The 22,190-nt window shown below is 37.8% G+C and overlaps 5 protein-coding genes across 6 annotated transcripts; 2 read left to right on the top strand and 3 right to left on the bottom strand.

Moving 5' to 3' along the window:
* The first annotated feature begins 60 nt into the window (after positions 1 to 60).
* LOC103455686 (NAC domain-containing protein 54) lies at positions 61 to 3,398 on the top strand. Its single transcript, XM_008395266.4, has 3 exons — positions 61 to 330; positions 531 to 835; positions 2,701 to 3,398. Exons 1-3 carry the CDS (start codon positions 174 to 176, stop codon positions 3,016 to 3,018), a joined length of 780 nt encoding a protein of 259 aa, XP_008393488.3. The 5' UTR covers positions 61 to 173; the 3' UTR covers positions 3,019 to 3,398.
* On the bottom strand, positions 2,615 to 5,690 carry LOC103455736 (uncharacterized). Of its 2 annotated transcripts, none has more exons than XR_011582280.1 (6): positions 5,142 to 5,690; positions 4,917 to 5,051; positions 3,818 to 4,781; positions 3,624 to 3,729; positions 3,412 to 3,511; positions 2,615 to 3,079 (listed from the first exon to the last, which is right to left on the bottom strand). XR_011582280.1 is itself a non-coding variant. In XM_029104131.2 (6 exons), the coding sequence occupies exons 1-5, from the start codon at positions 5,688 to 5,690 to the stop codon at positions 3,434 to 3,436; spliced, it is 951 nt and encodes a 316-aa protein (XP_028959964.1). In that variant the 3' UTR covers positions 2,615 to 3,079; positions 3,412 to 3,433. The 2 variants fall into 2 exon arrangements, 1 of the variants encoding a protein (XP_028959964.1); XM_029104131.2 differs by having other exon boundaries at positions 4,699 to 4,781.
* A 203-nt stretch (positions 5,691 to 5,893) lies between these two features.
* On the top strand, positions 5,894 to 8,586 carry LOC114825427 (organelle RRM domain-containing protein 6, chloroplastic). The gene is made up of 4 exons (XM_029104132.2): positions 5,894 to 6,264; positions 6,512 to 6,580; positions 6,708 to 6,814; positions 8,261 to 8,586. Exons 1-4 carry the CDS (start codon positions 5,997 to 5,999, stop codon positions 8,348 to 8,350), a joined length of 534 nt encoding a protein of 177 aa, XP_028959965.1. The 5' UTR covers positions 5,894 to 5,996; the 3' UTR covers positions 8,351 to 8,586.
* LOC103455685 (protein REVEILLE 7) lies at positions 8,574 to 11,633 on the bottom strand. Its single transcript, XM_008395264.4, has 7 exons — positions 11,316 to 11,633; positions 11,042 to 11,111; positions 10,469 to 10,585; positions 10,252 to 10,363; positions 10,098 to 10,159; positions 9,514 to 9,930; positions 8,574 to 9,433 (listed from the first exon to the last, which is right to left on the bottom strand). Exons 2-7 carry the CDS (start codon positions 11,051 to 11,053, stop codon positions 8,768 to 8,770), a joined length of 1,386 nt encoding a protein of 461 aa, XP_008393486.2. The 5' UTR covers positions 11,054 to 11,111; positions 11,316 to 11,633; the 3' UTR covers positions 8,574 to 8,767.
* A 5,778-nt stretch (positions 11,634 to 17,411) lies between these two features.
* Positions 17,412 to 21,433, bottom strand: LOC103438280 (homeobox-leucine zipper protein HDG11-like). Its single transcript, XM_008376819.4, has 10 exons — positions 21,124 to 21,433; positions 20,912 to 21,029; positions 20,627 to 20,815; positions 20,031 to 20,501; positions 19,815 to 19,916; positions 19,503 to 19,712; positions 19,224 to 19,404; positions 18,853 to 19,121; positions 18,662 to 18,751; positions 17,412 to 18,432 (listed from the first exon to the last, which is right to left on the bottom strand). The coding sequence occupies exons 1-10, from the start codon at positions 21,246 to 21,248 to the stop codon at positions 18,055 to 18,057; spliced, it is 2,133 nt and encodes a 710-aa protein (XP_008375041.1). The 5' UTR covers positions 21,249 to 21,433; the 3' UTR covers positions 17,412 to 18,054.
* Positions 21,434 to 22,190: the final 757 nt, after the last annotated feature.

The following is a 22,190-nucleotide window of genomic DNA, read 5'->3' as shown; positions in this document are numbered from 1 at the left end:
CAAGGGACTTTCGGTCCTTTTTATACCTCTATATATAACATGATCATGATGCCATAAATCACTAGCTAGCTAGCTAGGAGGAGGAGGAGGAGAAGGACGATCGATCGGTCGCAAGGAAACAATCAGTGACAAAAAAAACTAGCTAGCTTGCGCCGTGCGTTCATATCAATTATATGGCGCCAGTGGGATTACCTCCCGGTTTTAGGTTCCACCCGACGGACGAGGAGCTGGTGAATTATTATCTCAAGAGGAAAATCAACGGCCAAGAGATTGAGCTCGACATCATTCCTGAAGTTGATCTCTACAAATGCGAGCCTTGGGAATTAGCAGGTCGTTCATCGAACATCATTTGAGTACTCTTACAAATCAACATCATTATTATTCAAGCAGTATACCAATCATGATACTTAACTTACTCGTTAGCGTTTGAGCGCTATATGTAGGATACATACAATGCAAATTATGTCATCTATATTTACATGTATAGTTGTATACAATTACATATTTGATTGGTGCATCAATCAATGCAGAAAAATCGTTTTTGCCAAGTAGAGACCCGGAGTGGTACTTCTTTGGACCGCGGGATCGAAAATACCCTAATGGCTTCAGAACAAACAGAGCAACGAGAGCAGGATATTGGAAGTCGACTGGAAAAGACAGGAGAGTGACGTGCCAGAATCGAGCGATCGGAATGAAGAAAACGCTGGTTTACTACAGAGGCCGAGCTCCTCAGGGCATTCGGACTGACTGGGTCATGCACGAGTATCGCCTCGACGACAAGGACTACTACTGCTCCTCCGACCCCGACACCTCCTCCTCATCTGCCGCAATTCAGGTACTTTGTTCTCCATCAATTTATACACGCATTGTTCGTGCTCTAAATTAATTAATAATGCATACATATGTATTATTATAATGGGGTGTGATATCCACACACTTCTTTTTACTTTTCACACACCTTTTTAATTTTCAACCATCTGATTGAATGAACTAATGACGATCAAATGACATAATTACATAAGAGGTGTGTCGGAAGTAATTAGGGGTGTGTGGATAGCACACCCGATTATATATATAATGTCCACATGTTAATTAGTCAGTTAGGAGGATTAAGGGTTATTCTCTTTGTATCTGTAGCTCATTTTATTTGTCCCAAATGATTCTCATCATTAAATTGTTGAGTATGGTGGGATTCAATCAATATTAAGTGCCACTGGGACTTATAAATTTAAGATGATCACTCTCACTATTTTATTGAATAGAACTAATTAAGATGATCACTCTCATTAATTTATTGATTAGGACTAATTATGTGGTGATCAAGAAGGAACTCACTGTTACTGATTAGCTGATGAAAAAAAAAAGATGATTAGAATAATTATTGTGAGTTTTAGTTGAGGGAAGTATAACTTCACTTGGTGCGATGGCAAGTGCCTTCGCCCATGAGCGGTAGGTCTCGGATTCGAGACTTGGGAGCAGCCTCTCCATAAATGGGGGTAAGGCTAGCCGACATTCACCTCTTCCAGACCCTGCGTAAAGCGGAAGCCTTGTGCACTGGGTACGACCTTTTTATTATCTCTACCAAAATCGCACAGAAAGGAAACCATAAGACCATTGTTTCAGAGATTAATCTTTTTTTCGAATCAGCAGACTATATTTGACCTAAAAAGCATGAAGTTCGATGCTTGAGGCAGGGAGAAAAGCATTTCCTTTTTTTTCTCGTACTTTTTTATTTTAATTTCTACCTCTTTTGCCCTAAACTTAATTAACACTCCAATTATAAATTAAAGGATTAATTATAGAACATAATGACCATAAGCTATCGTGTATAATAATGAAAAGTAAAACTATCAACGTGAAACTTGCATGAGTTTGGAATTGCATGCATGTAATTTACGATATTATACTTTCGCAATATATAAATACTGGAATAAATAAACACATAGCTGACATATATTCGTTGCTTGCACTGGATCGCTTAAATCTCCTTTTCCTTTTTATAATCAGACAAAAGTACAATCCTCCACAAGATTCAGATATGAATTAATATCCCTTAATTAACTCCAGCTTAATTAAGAACTAAGGATTATTATACTCTACTTATGTTTGATCATATAACAAAGGCTTTCAAACTAAAATGATATCTGGCATAACTCCACACTTGTAGAAGTGGTCCATGATTTTGTCCACTGTAAATCACTTTAGTCATTCCATAAAAATCTATCAATATCTTACTAAATTGTCACGTGAACAATCACATGACCAACCTTTTATATATATTTTTGTCAAACAACCCCCCTATTTAACAAGGAGATTTTTCATCTCGGAATGATGGATAACCGTGCTTGCCACCAGTTATCCCCCTTGAAAAAGAAAAAAAAACAAGAAGATTTTTCACGAATAACTAAAATGTTTACCGTAAATAAACTTAAAGATAACTTTTATCGATTTTTATTTTTTGAGAGATCAAAATAAGAAATTATTCTAATCTCAAGACCAGCCTACCACTAATTATAAAGCAGCCTAACTACACATCGATCACTTTCATTTGTGTAAGAAGGTGTCGGGGACTTTTTACTTTATTCCAAAGTCCAAAATAATTAATACGCATATATTGTTATCAATTATATAATATTTTATTCCAACTCCTTTTACACTTTGACTAGATAAATTAATTAACTAGTATGAATTTATATGCAGGATTCTTTTGCATTGTGTCGCGTGTTTAAGAAAAATGGCATTTGCTCGGAGATTGAAGAGCAGCAAGGCCAATCAAGTCATTTAACACTAAACAATATTCATGAAAGATCACAGGGTGTAAACAATGATCACTGTGATCAAACCCTGTCACCGGAGAATCCGATGGCATCGTCATCGTCAATCTCATGCCCGCAGGAGGAAGATGACAAAGACGATTCGTGGATGCAGTTCATCACAGATGATACGTGGATGCAGTGTTCTTCTAACGCTGGTGTCAGTGGTGAAGATCAGCTCTCTCATGTGGCCTTCACAAACTAACTGATCAATGGAGATGAGTATATGGATGGTTACCGGAATATTGATGTTGGCGGTAAATAACCTGAAAATGCATGTATGGACGGATGTAACTTTCAAACAATAAAATACAACATATATACACGATTTCATGAAGAACACGAGACAAAGTTTGTAAGGCTTGTCATCATACCTTCATTAATTGGTAGATTAATTATCTTTAATTGGCTTTAGTCATTTTATGACGGTTTGGTTTGGTTTGGTTTAGTTTTGTTGGCTGATTCTCTAGTGAGTCAATATCTCAGATGACCAGTCTAGAGATTTTGTTATTAAACTCTTTCCTGAGGTGATTTGGGTGTTACTTGTGGAATAAAGCTATATATATACATTTTTAACAAATCGAATTTGATGTTGTACCTCTTGAATGGCATGTTAATCTTCACAGTTTCCACTGCTTGAATTCTGCAGAGCCTAACATGAAGGAACTAGCATTTCGATGCCCACCGCCTCCAAATTCCTGAGAAGAAAATGCAAAACGCGTTTTAGCTTTTTCCAAATTACTACATATATGTGCCAGTTAATTCCATGTTTAACAGGCAGAAAGAAAATCCATGTGATGACAGAACAACCTGTGAGATGAGTGTTGTGTCTTCGGTGTCCACACTCCTAAGGCTTATTTTTAGCATTTGGTCATTTTCAAGCTCAGGCACTCTGTATACAACAGCACCAATGCCCCTACAAAGAATTTAAAAGAAACAAAAAACATAACTAAAGTGTAAAATGGAAGGATGGCACTGATTAAAATACATCTCAAACAAGTTACCAAATGTGCATTGGATTTCCAGATGGGTGGAACAGTTTGAATTGAGCTCAATAAAACCATGCTTGGAAGAGAACAACCTCAATAAACAGGCATAAAAAACCGATTCCACAGAAAACAAACAAAATAACATGAATATAGTTCTGAAAAATGAAGATGACAGGATATAACCCTTTTCTACTGAGTTTATCCACATCGATTTCAAACAGAAAAACAAGATGAAATAATGAATTGCCAGAATAGTGCATTCAAGGAGTCTAACAAGGGTCTATACTAACCAGACTTTTTACCGAGTTTTAACAGGAGCAAAAATAGCCCCAACGGTTCAACATGCTTCAGCGTTCAGTCCTAACATCAGTTTGGATATAGTGCGATTATTTTTACATCACATGGTTTCTCCCTTGAAACTTTCACATTTTCTTTCTACAATTCTTTCATAAAATTATTTTAATTGCAAATTGGTTTGCAAGCCTACTTCCTCAATACACTTCCTTCACCAAAAATATCATCATCATGAATCCAGCTCTTGAAAAGATTACTGTGTCAGTAGTTGAGATTCAAATTTTGAGCGAATCACTTGGTCCTCCTAATCAGACATGATTTGCAACCCCTTCAAAGAGAATGGATAGAAAGGTATGGATTGCGATTCTAAGAAACGTGCAGTTTCTGGAGGATGGGATTCAACAATTGAGTAGTCTCTCCTCTTAGTCCTCTATGAGGCCCGCAACCAATGATAAAACTGAATTCAAACTAAAAAAGCCCAAGACTTCTAATCTTGAAGCATTGCAGTAATGGAAAGAGCAGCAACATGAAGCGTGCCCTGAACGCTAATTCCGACAAATGTCATTTCAAGACCATGAGTAAAGAAACAGAATGCCACATACCTTAAACTTAGACTACGGCTTTTAGTAGCTAATTGATGTCCGAGTTCACTCCTCAACTCGGAGATAGAATCGGCATTGACAGCCTACAAGCAGAAAAGATAAGATTATGCATTTCCTATCAATTTTATTTCTTTCTTATGTTGTTCAGACACACACACAGAGCAGCAGCAGCCGTCCAATAGAAAGCAGAAAAGAAGTACACTAATAAGTAATAATACCAGGCAATGTCCAAAGGCTCCACCGCCAAGTGCAATTTCATAAGACGAACTGAGCGTTTCATCTATTAATTTCTGCTTTTCCGATAAGCTCGCCATTCCTTCATTAATCAAAGACTCCAAATCCAAAGAAAGCAGCTGCTCATTCAAACCAAATATCAATAAAGCACACAACTTTTCAGTAAATTCAACAACATCAATTAATAAGGCAAGCAAATTTGAAATTACCTGTTGGAACAAAGATGGGTTCAACCCGACGTCGTATTCAAGGTTCAAATCTTTGAAACCACTACTGAAAGCTTTACTCTTTGGAAGCATCCACCTCCACAGATCCCCATCCTCGATATACTCGAACAGCCTCCTCACTGCGTCAAACCGAGCAACCGCCGCCTTGTTGTCGGCGTCAATTTTGTCCCTGAAGTAATCGAAAGCGATGGTGGCGCCGCTCCTGTTCATGTCTACGACGCCGGCCACGTTTCCGCCTATGGGGGTTCCAATGGCAGTCTTGTGATGGTCCAAGACCACGACGTTCGGGACCGCGGAGGAGATCTTCTGGACGAAACCAGAGGGGCCCACGAAGTCGAGGAGGTAAAGGTGGTCGATATCGGCGAGAGGGAGGTGTTGGGGGGTGATGGGGCTGTAAACGGTGTTGGGGAAGAAGAGGGGCTCGACGGAGACGGCGGAGAAGTAGAGGTGTGCCGCCAAAGCAGCAAACGCGCCGTCCGGGCAAGGGTAATGGTACAGCACTGCCGGTCTCGTGTTAATTACCATATTCATGTTCGCAGCCCTGCCGGACGCCTACTGCAACCACTGCTGCCTAACTCAGCTTTGCCGCCCCGCCGCTCTGCCTCCTGTGACTAATAATTGTTTTTCTTTTTTAAGTTAATTATAAATTTGCCCCCTGAGTTTTGTGATTATTTCACTTCGGGTTTTAAAAGAAAAAGTTTATTAAAGTTTGGTCCCTAAATCATCAAGTTTGGCCCCACTGGCACTCACCACGCCCCATAGGGCAGACGTACCTAAAACGCTCTCCCCACAACTTTATAGACTCGTGGAAGCAGAGTGTAGACTGACTGACGGCAAATGGCAACGGCCTTTGTTATCCTGAGGAGCCCTGCAAATCCATGGCCTTCCAGTTCGAGCAACAGACTCAAACAACAGAAAACATCTTCTCAGGTGGTCGGCGGCTGCTGCACCCTCACTTTCACCTCCTCAATTGCCTGCCGTGCTTGGCGGAATAAGCAGTCCCTTTCCTCCTCTCCCACACACAAAAACCGCACCTTCTCGCCATCAGCGTCTCTTTCTCCTTCTTCTTCTTCTCCCTCCACCTCCACCAAGCTCTACGTCAGCGGTTAGCTTTTCTCTCTTTCCCAATTTCCCTTCATATATATATATATTTATATTGATTGATAAATTCATTTGGTTTTACTTTAACATGGAATTGCAATTGTATGATTGAAAGGTGAAAACTTTTTCAATTTGCATTTGTAAAGCACCAAACTTGATGGGGTCTCTGTTGGAGGCTTGAATGATGGACAATTTATGCATTTGGGTCCTCCAAATTAAGGATGCTTTGTCAATTGTCAATTGTCATGCAGGGCTTTCGTTTCGTACCACTGAAGAGAGCTTACGAAATGCTTTCCAAAATTTTGGACAACTTGTAGAAGGTGAGAGCATCAAAGATTTTGGCATGTTTCTTTTCTTAGTTGAGCTGCGATTAGCCTCTGTCAGCTGTTTTTCTGTCGATTTTAACTTTGTTTTGGGTTTCGAAATTAATTCCATTTCAATTTGTAGTCAATTTGGTGATGGATAGAATTGCAAATAGGCCAAGAGGCTTTGCTTTTCTCCGCTATGAAACTGAAGAGCAATCTCAAAAGGCTATCGAGGGAATGCACGGAAAGGTACGTGCTGCCCAGGAGGCTCCATTTTTCCTTTTCGAAAAGAAGATAAATAATTATGAAAGAAATTACACTGCTTGAGAGTCTCATACTACTGCTTTATGTTTGTGTTCGTGAGTATTCTAGATGCCCCAAATTTGTCCTAGCAATGCTTCCTACTTTGTTATTATCCATATTCAATTAGTTGGCCTATTTGTTCATCAAATGTCTACTTGTACAAAACATGCACCAAAGCAGCAGTTCAAGAGCATTTGAACTGTTTTCAAAGCTGAGATACTCTCTCAGACTTTCGGGCTTTACTATTATAAGATAACATTCGCCATCAAGTGAAGCAACAATATATCAAGGAGAGTGTCATAGGAGAATAGAGTTTCGTAGTAATTTGATATAATCTTATTGCACAAGAGAGATCTTGGAGACTTGGATTTTGGCTTGCTTCTATCAGGGACCCCTATGTTTTACGGGTACCTTGATGGCAGTGTGAAAAGGTTTCTACACCTTGTAATGATCATCTAAACCAATGGTGGTGCGTAAACTTAGCATAAACGTGAAACATATGATATCACGAGAAGTGTAGGCATAGTCATGCTCTGCTCTAACGTTATGCCATCATTTTCAGCTGTGCTGCCCCGATTGTGACTCATTATTTTCAGAAACATGCATTAACCTCATAAATCAAATCCCCTCAAGGATTTGCATGCTAGGGCCTTAAAGTATGTTGGTTTAGTGAAGTAGTACATAGTTTCGTAGTCCATGACTGCTCTCAGATGTGTTGCCGTTAGAAGGGAAACCACAACTAGGTGTAATCTTGTGTAACATCCCACATCGCCCAGGGGAGTGATTCTTAATTGTATATTTTCATCCCTACCTAGCACGAGGCCTTTTGGGAGCTCACTGGCTTCGGGTTCCATCGGAACTCCGAAGTTAAGCGAGTAGCGCGCGAAAGCACTTCCATGATGGGTGACCTACTGGGAAGTTCTCGTGTGAGTTCCCAGAAACAAAACCGTGAGGGCGTGGTTGGGGCCTAAAGCGGACAATATCGTGCTAAGGTGGTGGAGCGAGCCCGGGACGTGGTGGACTCCGGGCCGGGATGTGACATCTTGTCTTAAAAGTTGTACATGCTTTCAATTGGAAATCTTCACTTATTGACGTGTAGGTCAATGACTATAGTCTTTTATACCTGTTCTAGAGTCTAGACAGTCAATTGTTTTTGAGCTTGATGAAACATTGAGTTAGTTGTTTGATGGAGTTTGTGTCCTATGTGACTTGAGAAGATATACATAATGAACTGATGGCCTTTTGAACCTTGAATTTTTTTCTCGTTTCTAATGATGGCTGCGCACACCAGCACTCGTTTCCAATGTCTTCGGTAGCTTTTGCTTATATTGGCTCGTCCACAATGACGTAACAGATACTGAGTTTTTCTTTGCTTCTTGTTTTGTTTTTCAGTTTTTGGATGGGAGGGTGATATTTGTTGAAGTTGCAAAGCCGAGATCAGAGCTTCGTCAAGGCCCCAAACAAAACCCAAGACGGTATTGAAATGTCGGCCGTAGCCATTGATTGTTGTTTACACAAAAGTCATCCATGCGTTCACTCGGAGACTGTCTAGTATCCACTTAATTAGAATTCTCATTTTTGTGTGCTCTGTTTCTCTCTGTCTGCAATTGTGACGATGCGTTAAAGGGTAGCGATTTTCAGTCCCCTTTTTGTCAAGGCAAGAAAGAATTGAAATGATTACGTACTGGCGACGCGACCAAGAAAATTGTCAAATGAAACGAATGCGTATGCAATTGAAGCCTAATAATTTCGTTTAAAGAATACATCCAGAAAGGAAGTTTACTATTATTGCTTGTTGCATAAATGCAGCATCATCGGACTGGACCGTATCGAATTGTAAACTTCCAACCAAAGCGGGTATTGCTAAATACTTGAAAACAGAACGTCTAGAATGCAAAACTATGAGCAGACGCGAGCCCGTCGCCTGTCCCTCATGTTTTCAGAAACTATGGCAGATGAGTTCTTATTTACATCTGCTAAACATCTTTTGTACGGCACAAACCCCTTCCGTGAACTGCAGGGAGCCGAACGAGTTTCTTCGCGTAACGAACTGACAGACTCTACGTGCTTCTCTCCTAAACTTTCCACTGCACCACCAAATGATCTTTCCGTCTGTTTAATTGTTTCGTCCGCACAAGAATCTACACGTATTTGTATTTGAGCTGAGTTTTGGTTACACGATCTGATGTGGAAGCACGGTAGACCATGATACATATCCCACCATGGCAGAGGAGCTTCAGGATTAGGGCTATGTTTTTGGTGTTCCCAAGTAGTTGTACCACCACATGCCGATGGATACAAATTACCAACAATCCCACCAAGTGTCAAACTCGTATCTAACAGATCTGATCTTGGTGTTTGAACAAGCTCATCATTCTCCCTCTCACAATTGTCTTGTTCCACCTTTGATGTCGGCGTCTTAGAATCCTTGGCACCAGTTGGAGATTGTTTCTCCGAGTCTAGTACCGAAACTGTCCTTCCAAAGAGCTTAATGCTCGTAGAAGCTCCTGAATTGCCAGCATCTTCTTCAGTACTCACAGTGTGCTTGGAACCTGATCTGTAATTCTGGAAATCCAGATCATGTCAGAAGCCAACCAAAACAGAGTACAGGAATCTAATCGAAATAAAAAAAGAGTTCACCATACCACGGACGGAAATTTTTCCAAGACTGAGTCAGCAGATAACTGGACTGATGGCGAGGACCCTTGCACTTCTTCAGCAGATGAGCTGAACGTCATAGAATCATTCTCCTTTTCAAAATGGGATGGGCCCGTTGAGTGCATGTCAGTGGTACATGAAGTCGGGGTTGAAGATCTGTTATGCTGGTCCAAAGCTGCAGACCCCAGTAAATCTGAACCCTGTGCAGATAATACTGAAGGAGGAGATTGTTGATCTTTCCCTTGAGCCGAAAATTGTGGGGACGGTGACCTTTCTGGTGTTCCATTGAGACAATCCACTGATTTTCGTGGATAAGGATGAACAGGCTTCCGCTTAGGCCTCGGAGGAGGAATCTCAATAGGCCTGATGGAGCCTTCGCTAGGTCCACATGACTCCTTAGATACCTGGAAGCAAGAAAAACCACATATCAATACAGTGAAGGATACATGCTAATAAAAAATACGGCCAAAGGACGATTTAATGGGGGTCTTGAATATCTAACTCAAGAAACTTTAGCATCCTGTACATACTACAAAAGGAAATAGGTACTAAAGTCGAATAGGCATTAAACCTTAGAGAAGAACTTTTGAGCATGACTTCGAATTTGAACTGCAGTTTTGGTGCCTACATGTTCTGCATAAAGATGAGTTTTACTTCATCGTCAGATGGTGTGTAAGGAAGTTACTCTAGAATCTAGACAAAGTTACGAGGCACTGAGCTTATACCTTCTATTTGACGCCAACCTCGGCCGTACAATTTCAAGGCTTCCAGGAACTTCTGATGCTCCTCCTCTGTCCATTTTGCTCTTTGTTTTGTAATCGTATACGGTTTCCTAACCTGAAGAAAGAAAACAAAGAACCGTTGAGCGAAAATTTAAGCAGGTACATAAATTTTAGGCAAAAGGAGACCCCTCCGTGACGAGGGCAATGAAAAGAAGGTGACCTTGGGTGCATGGTCACTGCCAAATGAACAAATCTCCGCATTAGATTGCGCATCACCATTTGAACTGCAATTTCCAACCGCAACAGAGGCGTTGGACCCTGTGGCTTCAATCTTATCCTATGTCCAAACACAAAGTCGAGTTGATACTTTTGATTCCAACATAGTAAAAAACAAGCGAAAAAGCGTTCTTCATTAGTACACAACTCGGTTCGAAAACACACAACAAAATAACTCTGCACGAGCTTGAAAGCATCGCAATACTAATCCACTACAGAGTAAGTAATCAGGTAAATTGCTTGAAATAGTTAACAGAAACACAACCAATCCACAGAAACAGACGACGAAATATTTCATCAATTAATCATAAACTTAATTTAACCACTGCCTCAAAACCCCATCTTGATCTGAGACATCTATCTAAGTATGCATCGAATCGACACTCAAATTCCTCGACTTTTGGAACAAATTGTACCAAGAAAGTATTCACTGACATGCCATCATCAGATCCGGCCAAAACAATGGATTAAAAAGACAGAAAATTGAAACATAGTAAGACAAATTGCTTTTGCATACCTCAACTGCCATTGCTGCTCAAATCAAACAGAACAAGTCCGACACGTTTACTCCAAAGTAAACCTTAAATCTGCAAAATTGATTCACAACAAATCAAAAACACAGAATTTCATCGATTGGATATTCCGCTGAATCTAAATAATAAAGAAATACTTTATTTATGAACAAAAAAGGTCAAATAAGAACAAAAATCAAACTTTATCAATTTTTTTTTTCAAAAAAAGAAAAGAAAATATTTTTATGGGAAAATAAAGCAGATCAATCAGAAGCTTACCTCAAATGGTCTTTGAAATATTGAAAACAAACTTTTTCTCGACAGTTTTGTAACTGGGAGAGAAGAAGGGAAAATAAACTCCCCTCGGACTTTCCCGAGAAACAAACAAACAGATTCCGGCGTCGGATTCCCGGAAAAAGCAAAAAGAATACAGAAATCCAAATCCAAATCCAGAGAAGAAGAGGAAGGAGGATGTAAAGAGAGAAGAAATGTGAGAGTAGAGAAGAAGCGCACAAGGAAATTGAGAGTTATATGGAGGAGGAACAAAATAAAAGCAGGATCGGCCACGTCAGAGTCGGACTGGAGAGTTTTAATTTTAATTTATTTTTTGAGAAAATAAAAAAGGTCGAGTGGGAAAATTCTGGAAGGGAGTTTGGGCGATGGACAAATCTTGTGGCTGAGGACGCAGGGGACCCTCAGACACCCGGCACTTTCTGGTGAGTTGTAACCTGTCTCCCACCTTTTCGGCTTTTCTCCCATGTTAAGAAAACTCCAAAAATCCCCATTTTTTTTATTTTCTTGATATTTTTGTGGAAGATATTTAATCTTCCCAATACTCCAACCGAGATTTGGATAATTACTGCAAGACCCAGTCTTTTATCACCAATTAGATATTTTCATTTATTTCCAAAATTAGACTCCTTCAAATCTCATGTTTTTTATTACTTTTTGCGAGCTATTATTGACATTTTAAATTAATATTTGCATATTTATTTAAAAGACAATTTATTATATTTGTGTAATATTAAAATAAAATTATACAACGATATAGTTATATTAAAATATAAAAATTTAGAACTAACTAGTTATAATAGGATTTGGATCCTCTCCTGAGCCCAAGAAGAGGATCCTCTTGACCAAAAAGTGTGGACCGTTGGATTTTCATTTAACGACTATAAACATGAGGTCCTTTTAAAGTTATAATAATTATAACTGTTAGATGAAAATTCAACGACCCACACTTCTTAATCAATAATCAATAAGATCATTTCCTTAGGCTCAGAAGATGATCCAAATCTGTTATAATAGGTGGAACAAAATAATATCATCCCAAATAATTTGAGAAAAAAAGAACAAGAGTTAAATAGAAAGGGTGATAATTGAATAATAAAATGAAGAAAATATCTAAGCCACAAGAAACAAGGAGAGACAAAAGCCAAGTCCCTTTCACTTCTCAGTGCAAAGTGCAAGTGGTGTCCCTTCAACCATCAATCTTGATCATATAATAAAGATTCGACACATAATATATATGGCAGATCCCTGCCATATATTTTTTTATCTAATTTTTTGACAATAGAATTTATTTTGTAATGTATATAAACAATCCGTCTATTTTTCTATGTTTTTTTTCTCAAAAATCATATCAACCCAAAATTACTAAAATTGATTGTTGAATTAAGAGTCTAGAATTTATTTATAGAATTGTATTTGTCCATTTTTTTCTACAAATAAATGTCTTAGTAATTTTGAATTTGTCTAATTTTTACAAGAATAATCTATAAATGATTTTTTTTAAAGATAAATAGTTCAAATTATCAAAAAAACCGTGTATCAAAAAAAAAAAAATATATATATATATATATATATATATATAATGTCACCGATGTTTCCCAATTAATATATATCAAACATATATCTAAATATCATGTGAATGTGATTTTTTGGGTAAGTCTACTGAAAAATAGAGAGAAAATGTGGGGGATGTGGGAGAGAGACGAACTGAGGTGGTCCCCACCCCACCATTATCTGCGCTTTTTTTTTTGAGAACCATTATCTGCGCTTTTTGACACATCAGCTGACCTTTATTTCGTGTCTTCCTTATTTAAACGCCACTGTCGCAGGCCCCGCTGGCCCCACCATTGTGACCGTCACTCTCTTTCCATTCGTCCAACCAAAACAACTATATTCATATATTGACCACAAAAAACCAATGATTTCTATTCTTTGAATATCTATATATATTGGGCCAAGAGGTTATTATCCGAACAATTTATCTTAATAATTTGGTTCCCGTTTTTGACTGATATCATCCGAATAAATGTACACCGTTTGAGTTGGGTTTTTCAGCTTTATGTTTTTTATTTTTGTTTTTCACTCAAAATTGTGAAAAAAAACTGAAATTGAATGTTTACTAAACATAACAAAGCTCTCAGCTTTTTTTTTATACCCATTTTTTTCAAAAACACCTTAGTACCAAACCAGGGCTAAGATACACTTTAGGGCTGGTTTAGTATTGTTGTGTTTTAAAAAAAAACTGTTTTTGCTGTGTTGTGAGAATAAGCTTATTTTTGGTACTTCACGTTTTCAGCTTTTTTTTACCCAAAACTGTGAAAATAAGTTGTTTTTAAGTGTTTACCAAACATCTTTTTGAACTCAACTTTTTTTTTATATCCATTTTTTATAAAAGCACATCAGTACCAAACAAACCCTTAATAAGTTTCAATCTAGAGAAATGCTAGCTATCTTTTTTATTTGTTTTTCGTCTTTTTTCTTTTTAACTCAACTCTTGCTGTGTGGACTCCATTTATATATCAAAATTAAAGAAATTATTTCGTTAAAACACAATTTTTTTTTTTCACACATACCCTTAATTACAACCCTACACATAAGAAACGAAAAATCAATACAATCTTGAACCCCGCCACCTATCTCTCTTACTTTTCCTCACCCTATTCATGTTCATCTCTCCATAGACAGCAACATACCAGCAGTTATGGAATTTTTAATACATTCGATATTATCTACATTATATAGTGGGATTTGATTAAATTTAACGATGAACTAGTTAGAATGGTCTAGTTCAAATTCATTTTTTGCCAAAATTAAACATAAACCTCTACTTTAAAAGTGACAAAATATGACGTTATACTGATTAGAATTTAGGCTATTCTCCAGGCGAAGTAGACTAATGGAACCCACCTAATAGAATTTAGGCCAAAAACATAAGTAAATAAAGAAATGGAAATTTTGCAACCACAAGTTTGTAGGTTTCAAGTATGTGCTGTAATGGAGGATAGTTGGGCAAGATTTCCTACTCTTTACTTTATATTTTCTTGGTTAGTTGGGGATCAAGTTTGGGCTCCAACAGACAATTGACACGTGCCCTGCAAACCCATTCACATTTTATAAAGACAAATAACCATTACCCAATCCATAGCTAGATCTTTGTTTTTCAAAATGTCCTTTTCCATTTCCTTGCTTTCTCTTCACTCTCTCTATTTAATTTTGAGAAAACTAATGAAAAGCATTTGAAAACTTTGAGTTTTAAAGATAAAGATGAAATAAAGGGTAAAGTGAATAGTACCAGAATCGATTTTTTAGTATAAAAATGTGGTTTTTCGTTAAGATGAACAGTACCGGAAAATTTTCGTTAAAGTTTACTTTAATTTTTTTGTATTTTAACTTTTAGTTTAATCTAGATATTTTAATTTTATTTAGAAAAAAAAACATTTAATTTACAGTTTATGGTTTTAAATAATTAAATAAAAGGTTTGTAACTCACCATAAGTGGGTTTTTTAAACTTAATTTGCCCTTATTTAATAAATTGTAATTTTTATAAGTTGTAGAAGGGAGAGGCATTAGTGGTATTATGTATGATTCCCAAAATGGCCTTCTCCCAAGAGAATCAGAGATTCATGTTGTTTCCACGCTTCCGAAAATTCATGTTAAAAGCCCACTTCAGCTTTAGGAGTTTGGGCATTGTTATATGTTCATAATGGGCTGAGTGGTGTTGGTGAGAAGCCCATAAAACATAGGCTTGCCAGTTTGCCAACTCTCTTATGAGACTCAGACCAATCTTCTAAACCAAACATTAAGCAATGTATGCGTGTGTGCGTGTGCGTGTGTGTGTGTATATACATATAGGAATCCCTTAACAAGAGGGATCTTCATTTAAAAAAAAAAAATGGGAACACCCTCTTGACCGTTAGATTTGGCTTTAATGAAATTGTATGGTTGTGATTGTGTGACATGTGATATAATCTCAACCACACAATTTCATTAAAGTCAATCCAACGGTCAAGAGGGTGTCCCCATTTTTTTTTGAAAAATAGAGATCCCTCTTGTTATATATATATATATATATATATATATATATATATGTATGTGTATATATATAAAATTGGCCTAAAATGCTCATATGTTAAATCTCAATGATTTAATTGATTAAAAGTAAATATTAATTATATTACAATTAAATAACAATGATACAACGACCATAAATCGACGACATGCTTAAAATTGATAGCTTTATTAATTGAAATTTGAAAAATAAGGTCTAGAGTCTAGGCTAGTTGGGTTATTGTAATTGGAGAAATGTCAATGTCTGCCTTCATAATTTCCTCTTTTCTGATCGGAACCCTACCATCAAGATCATTTAATAAAGGGAGTTTTAACGGAAAGCTCACGGTACAGTTCACTTTAACGAAAAACCACATTTTTACACTAAAAAGTCAAACTTGGTACTATTCACTTTACTCTTTATTTTGTCCTTATCATTAAAACTCAAAGTTTTCAAGTCATTTTCATTAGTTTTTCTTTTAATAAAACCCTACATAGTACTAATGAAGTAAACCTGTGCAGACAACCATATGGTAGGTTGTATAGTATATCATATAATACAAATCAAATTAGATGGATTTAATTAATAAAATACTTTTGTCTTTTGTGATTTGAGAGAAATTCTTTAATCCAGACGGCCCGTGTACATGCACCAAACATAAGGAGATGAGATAATAATGGCTAAAAACAAGTAGCGTGTAAGATAGATGTTTTCTATCTGCAATTAAACAAACACGCAATGTGATCATCCACACCTAATAATTTTTATTGGGGGAGGGGGGTTATGATCATGTCAAAGAAACATAACCGGCAGTTCAACCCGAAGAGGTAACAAAGCAAAGGTAGGTACTGTACTTAATAGGTTTACCGAGTAGAGTGGTGGAAAGCTAGGGTTGCATGGTGAATGATGATGGATGGAGGGTGTGGGAAGTGGGAAGCTCATAGCTAGCTGTAGAGATAGAGTTACATGATGCATTGATGGTGTTTTAAGACCCTGTCTTTATGGCTGACTATACTATACTGGTTTTGTTGCAGCACCTTTGGTTCTCACTTGCTCAGTTTCCTCACAAACATCAAACTAATATAAAGTTGTGCTTTGTGCTGATCAATAGGCATTAGGCAATAACAAACCAAGTCCAATTTATTATCTTGTGTGCTGCTAACTTTGATGAACCCCATATTTATGAATTATGACTGACTGATTCTGTAAAAGCATGGCTTAAGATGTAAGCTAGGGTTGATGATGATATTCCCTTCTTCTTCCACTTCTCCCGTGACTCTAGCAAACACCGATTTTAACGCTCCTTGTTTAACAAGTGATTTTAACACTCTTCATTGTCAAACTTTTTGATGTTCCAAACGTGACTCTAAAAATGATGTAAATATTTAGTTTGAAGGGCAAAACCTTAGTTTTAATTAGTAGTACCTATTGGTTGCCATTTAATTTGACAAAGAAAGTTCCAAAGGTTTCAAAAGTCCTAGATTGATTGATGGCCCCAAGCTTATGGGGGGATCTACCTTTATTCAACAAATTGACCATCCAACTCAAACTCAAAGAAATTGGTTAAATGACGTAATAAGTGGACAGTTGGTCAGTCAGGGTCATATCAATCAAAGTTCATCAAGGAAATGCTTTTTCCCTCCGGAAAATGCCGAGGCATAACAATTGAGATCTTTAAGCTCAATTTCCACGTTTCCAGTCTCAAGGAAAAGCATGGAATGGAACCCCACAAATTGAAGCCAAGGATCCCCTCCAATGGTCAACGTGTTGGCCCTACTTTCATTACACTCAACTCTTGGCTATTTAATATTTACCGTTCCTCATCGTATAACCAAAAATTAAGTAAGAATGTTTGATCACATCATTCGTAAAGTATATTATAAATTATGTATTTTAATTTTTGCCCATACTAGTCTGTTCAATTTGAACAATTAAAAAATTTTCCTAATCAGACAACTTTGTTTCCCTCCGCTCACTAAACGGAAAAATATACACAAATTAATCAAGGCACTTTTGATTTGTCAAGAAGGAAAAGTTGAGAGGAAATTCAAATATGGTTTAAACTAAGATACATAAGTTGCTGAACAAGAAGTCAATGCCCGAACCATACAACCTTTTTTCTTGCTGGAGAGAGATGGACGGAGAGAAATTCAGCAAGAAAGAAGACGGGTATGGTGCGTTCTTGACTCCCTCTTTTAATGCTCTACTTTTCCAAAACGAAATTTGCAAAATAACAAAAACAACTCAAAAACAAAGGCTAGTGATTTTAACACTCCTCTTCTAACCACGCGCACTCCCATACCTAAGGAGTACATGAGGTCAAAAGACGAGCATTAAAATTTTTTACGCACTCACAGAAGGAGCACATGAGGTTAAAAGACGAGCGTTAAAATCACTGGCCAGAACAAAAACCTACCCCACCCAAAAAAAAAAAAAAATTTGTAGTTGGTGTAAATTGTGATGAACCTTGGAAGCAAAAACACAGCTCTTCTGAACCATCAGCAGCAGCAGTGGAAGTAAATGAACAGCTTCAGATCTTTGATGAGAGGGCATTCAAAGTTTTCAACTAACGCAGATGATCTGTCCCACATTGAATACCTCTGATAATTTCTGATCAGAAATATTTAAGATCAATGGTAGACAAGGAAAAACAGTTGTGTAGCAGAAAGTGATCATCATCAGGAACTATTGCAATTCAAGGCTGTCTTAATTTGCTGCACAGTGTTTCCGATTAGGGTATTAACGGTATTTACCGACTCCAAGTTCAGTTTAGTGGACGGCAAGCTGCTCACCAGAATTTGAAATGCCACTGTGATTAGTGATCCGCTTCCAGTTGCATTGCAAGAACTTGATGAGGCGCAGTCCCCTTGATCTGCCTGCCCGTCGGGAGAAATGGAGAACCCTGAGGGCAGCAGAGGAATGTAAGAAGGATCCTCGCCGCTCATTGCGATGTTTATGGATGGTAGGTCAACAGGGGAGTACACAACAAGTGAGCCTGATGAGTCTATGCAGCTCTGTTGGAGTATCAACATGTTGTTCTGGCTAGTGTTGAATGCCTATACAGTACAAGGAAAATAAGTTGCACTGTGATTAATTAAGTAGTCCTTAAAATAATTTGTGTTTCACAATAAAATACGAAGAGAGCTGCTATATGCACTCCAAAAAGGTCATTTTACATTTCTTCCTAACGTAAAAATAAAGTCGGGGAGGGGAACATAAAGACTTTTTTCGAGTGCTAATGCGAAAAACAGAATAACTTGTTTCGCAAATATAGAGTTGTCTTACTCGAAGAACAGATATGCAGTTCCCTGGATGTGAGCCATTTGCTATATGGGCAACATCTTGCACTGCATTGCCATTTGAAAGCACATCCCACTTGAGGAAAAATTCAAAACCAATTTATAAGTTGCAGCTAATTTAATCTGATTAGTAAGTTACAAGATTTGAAAAACATTTTCTAGCAAGCATAAATGTACCTGAGGTCGAGTTCTTTCATCCTTGAAAAAATTGAAGACATTCTGCGGTGATAAGGGGAGCCAAATAGTAGTAGCTGCACTAAGAACCACACCATTGGGCTGGCCAGGATCAGTGATCTTATGGATAGTGACTCGCACTCCAATCTCGTTCGTCCCAGAAAGGGTGGTCCATCTATGTCCGTTGGATGCGCTAATGCTTGCGCAGAAGTTGTTCACCATCCTTTGAGCTAGTTTCATCATGCTCCTCTTTCCTTCAGGGGATGGAATCACTGATTGATTCACAACAAAAAGAAAATAATGTTGAAATTAAGCTTCTAGGGGAGAATGCTAAATGATCATTGAATAACTTTGGTGTTGAAAATTGTAGCTACCTCCTTCAAGATCTCTAGTAGAAGTTCCTGAAACCATTAGACAAGCAAATCTTTCACACATTCTCTGCAGAGCAGCAAGCCATCGTTCAGCTCCAAATGCTAATCCGCTGTGAATAAGATCTCTATAAATCCGATGAGTTGGAACTTTGTCTTCTATTTCCACATGTTCCACCCACGTAACCTATTTTTTAACACAATGATAGAAGAAGTAAGCGAAGTTATACCATTACATTTTAGATTTTACATACAGAAAAAATACTTTTTGTTTGTGAAACAAACCTTGGAATATCCATTAGGCATGTCTTGAATCAAGCACCCGGAAGGAAGCCTACGAGATCGACACTGGTTTGTAAACTGGTTATCTTGTGGAAAATCGTAAGAAACATCAACAATTATCCACAGGCCTTGCTCGATTTGCTGACAATAACGAAGGAAGTAGAACTCCCGAGTTGGTACCAATGGCGAAAGCACTTGCAACTCGTTGTACATCTAAATAACATCCTTCAAGTGATAAGAACTTATCCAAGCATAATTCCAGCAAAAGACTAGACAAAGCAAAATAGAAGTGCAATAAAATTTTAAGCCACATACCAACTGCAAAGGGCCACTATGACTTCCCAACATTCCAGATGATATTACTTCGATTGTTCTTGCCATTGAGACAATTGTTGGAAATAGCTCTCCAAATTTGTTCTGCAAACTTAAAATTGTGAAACTCTTGGATGTAAACAGTTAAGCTACAATTCAGGTTTGGGAATCGCAAGTTATAAGAAAATACAGAGAGAACCAGGAGGAGGAGAGAATTACCGGGTCCATAAACATGTCTACTAATGCTAAACCGTTCATGATAACCACACCAGAATCTCTTGATGCTTCAATTCTAACATTGGGGGTTTTCAAATGACTATTAGCCCTCGGAAAAATCCTCTCGTAGGTTTCGAGATTAAGAACATCCCTCCCATCAGTAGAAGACTTCATCCACAAGGGTTCATTGGTCCGCAAAAGCCCAAGCAACTCTTCCATGGCATTTGCAGCAATGTCAGTCATGAGGGACTTATCCATGTCCGAAAACCCATTAGGCTGGTAAGGTAAATTGGGCATGGAAGATGCAGCACTCCCAGGTAGAAGATCAAGATCAAGCGAAGGTCCGGCCATCCCATGGCCCCCAAAACTTGCTATTGATAAGTCCAAAGACGAAATATGAATAGGCTGAACTGGTGGGAGCTGGGAAATTGGCCTCCCAATGTATTTTGCAGCAATACTAGACACTCTATCTAACTGCAAATGAATGAAAGAGTGAAAATTTGAATATCCAAAGAATAGATAAACACAGTAACTGAAGAGAAAATTGCATCAAGCTTGAAACTCTAGTACAAAAGCGAAATGGAAAATCGAGTAAAAACCTCTTCTTTCAATTGGGCATTCTCCATTCGCAATTTATGTTCGTCAAAGTAGGAATCTTCGTTGAGTGGAGGGACACCGCAAGAGGGGCAAATCACATTCTTGAGGGCCTCTCTGATTGCAATGTTTTCGCATCGGATCTTGTCGTTCTCTCCTCGAAGCGCGCAGTTATCCGCTCTTTCGTTTTGCGCCTGCCATTAGTAGTACAGCAGTGAGGCACAAAAGTAACGAAGACAAAAGTGCAGTAACTTTCAAGCAGAAGAGCGAGCGAGTGAGAGAGAATTTACCTTCATCTGGGTCCTGCGGTTTTGAAACCAAAATTTGATCTGGCGAGGAGCCAAACCCAACTCTCTGCTCAACTGCATCCTCTGCTTTTCATCTGGGTGAGGGCACTCCTTATACATTCTTCATATCAAACACATGCAACCAAATTACTCGCTTTTTCCAACCGAACAAACCCATAAAAAAGCAGAGCAAAAGTCGTAGACTTTAGACTTACCCTTCAAGTCTCTGAATCTGGTGAGTAGTGTGGCGGTGGTAGCGCTTCTTCCTTCTCTGAGAGCCGGAGGCCTCGTCGTGGTGGTCTCCGCTACCAGAGCCACCGCCTCCGCTGCCGTACTCCATTTTTTACTCCTCGGATTAATTCGTCGCACTCACACTATAGCTCGCCCTTGTGTTTGGAAGGAGATAGAAGAAAGTACTAAATGGTTTAATGATCAGCAGAAGAAGCCAAGTCCCACGAGAGAGACAGCAAGCAAACAACAACACTGACTGATATTTTATATGGGTTTTTGACTTTGTGGTGTTGTGTGTGGGTTGTATAATATTAATATATATACACACGCATACGTGTATGGGATATGGAAAACTGGGTTGTGGAGGGTTTAAGGAGGAAATGTGAGCATCAGTTACATTATGTTTGAGTGAAAAAATTTAGGAAGTTTTAACAAAAAGCTCACGATATTGTTCATTTTAACGAAAAATCATATTTTTACACTAAAAAGTCAAACCTGGTACTATTCACTTTACTCTTTATTTTGTCCTTATCATTAAAACTCAAAGTTTTCAAGCCATTTTCATTAGTTTTTCTAAAAATTTAAGATTATTAAGGAATTTTAAAATGATAAAAATTGAAATGACATGATTTTATTTTCTAGAATTTATGAATTTTGTTGTTTGGTTAACCTAAAAAAACAATGTAATTGAAAACGGAATTTGTTAATTTTAATCTCACAATCATAGAAATTGGGAAATGATACCCATTTACATGAAATTTAAACTTGGAAATTGGAGGCCCCAAATTCCAAGTTTTTTTCCATACGGAAATTCTAAATTTCTATGTTATAAATCCAAACAAGAGAATTGATGTATGTCAATTTACAAATTCTGACTTTTATCTAAATTCCAAGTTTATTTTTCTCATCCAAACATAGTGTTAAGAAAGTTTCAATGCACCAAAAATTTCATACACGGCTATCTAAGAGATTATCAAAGATATCGGCTTGATTTTGGAAGATTAAATCTTGACCCATGATTGACTTTTACCCCAACAAAATCACTGCCAAG

This window comes from Malus domestica, chromosome 06, assembly GCF_042453785.1.
Source record: "Malus domestica chromosome 06, GDT2T_hap1".
NCBI lineage: Eukaryota > Viridiplantae > Streptophyta > Magnoliopsida > Rosales > Rosaceae > Malus > Malus domestica.
This window is presented reverse-complemented; position numbering and strand designations above follow the sequence as displayed.

Bases quoted from the DNA above. Each gene is read 5' to 3' on its own strand.
- LOC103455686 (XM_008395266.4), top strand. From the start codon at position 174: ATGGCGCCAGTGGGATTACCTCCCGGTTTTAGGTTCCACCCGACGGAC. The intron at 331-530 runs GTCGTTCATCGA...CAATCAATGCAG, and splicing joins CGAGCCTTGGGAATTAGCAG to AAAAATCGTTTTTGCCAAGT. The intron at 836-2,700 runs GTACTTTGTTCT...ATTTATATGCAG, and splicing joins CCTCATCTGCCGCAATTCAG to GATTCTTTTGCATTGTGTCG.
- LOC103455736 (XM_029104131.2), bottom strand. From the start codon at position 5,690: ATGAATATGGTAATTAACACGAGACCGGCAGTGCTGTACCATTACCCT. The intron at 4,782-4,916 runs GTATTATTACTT...TTCTGCTTGTAG, and splicing joins GAGCCTTTGGACATTGCCTG to GCTGTCAATGCCGATTCTAT. The intron at 3,512-3,623 runs GTTGTTCTGTCA...TTTTCTTCTCAG, and splicing joins ACACAACACTCATCTCACAG to GAATTTGGAGGCGGTGGGCA.
- LOC114825427 (XM_029104132.2), top strand. From the start codon at position 5,997: ATGGCAACGGCCTTTGTTATCCTGAGGAGCCCTGCAAATCCATGGCCT. The intron at 6,265-6,511 runs GTTAGCTTTTCT...ATTGTCATGCAG, and splicing joins CACCAAGCTCTACGTCAGCG to GGCTTTCGTTTCGTACCACT. The intron at 6,815-8,260 runs GTACGTGCTGCC...TTTGTTTTTCAG, and splicing joins TCGAGGGAATGCACGGAAAG to TTTTTGGATGGGAGGGTGAT.
- LOC103455685 (XM_008395264.4), bottom strand. The intron at 9,931-10,097 runs GTTTAATGCCTA...TCTTGCTTCCAG, and splicing joins CTCAAAAGTTCTTCTCTAAG to GTATCTAAGGAGTCATGTGG. The intron at 9,434-9,513 runs GTATGGTGAACT...CTGGATTTCCAG, and splicing joins TGGAAAAATTTCCGTCCGTG to AATTACAGATCAGGTTCCAA.
- LOC103438280 (XM_008376819.4), bottom strand. From the start codon at position 21,248: ATGGAGTACGGCAGCGGAGGCGGTGGCTCTGGTAGCGGAGACCACCAC. The intron at 19,713-19,814 runs GTATGTGGCTTA...GATGTTATTTAG, and splicing joins ATAGTGGCCCTTTGCAGTTG to ATGTACAACGAGTTGCAAGT. The intron at 19,405-19,502 runs GTTTGTTTCACA...GTTAAAAAATAG, and splicing joins TGCCTAATGGATATTCCAAG to GTTACGTGGGTGGAACATGT.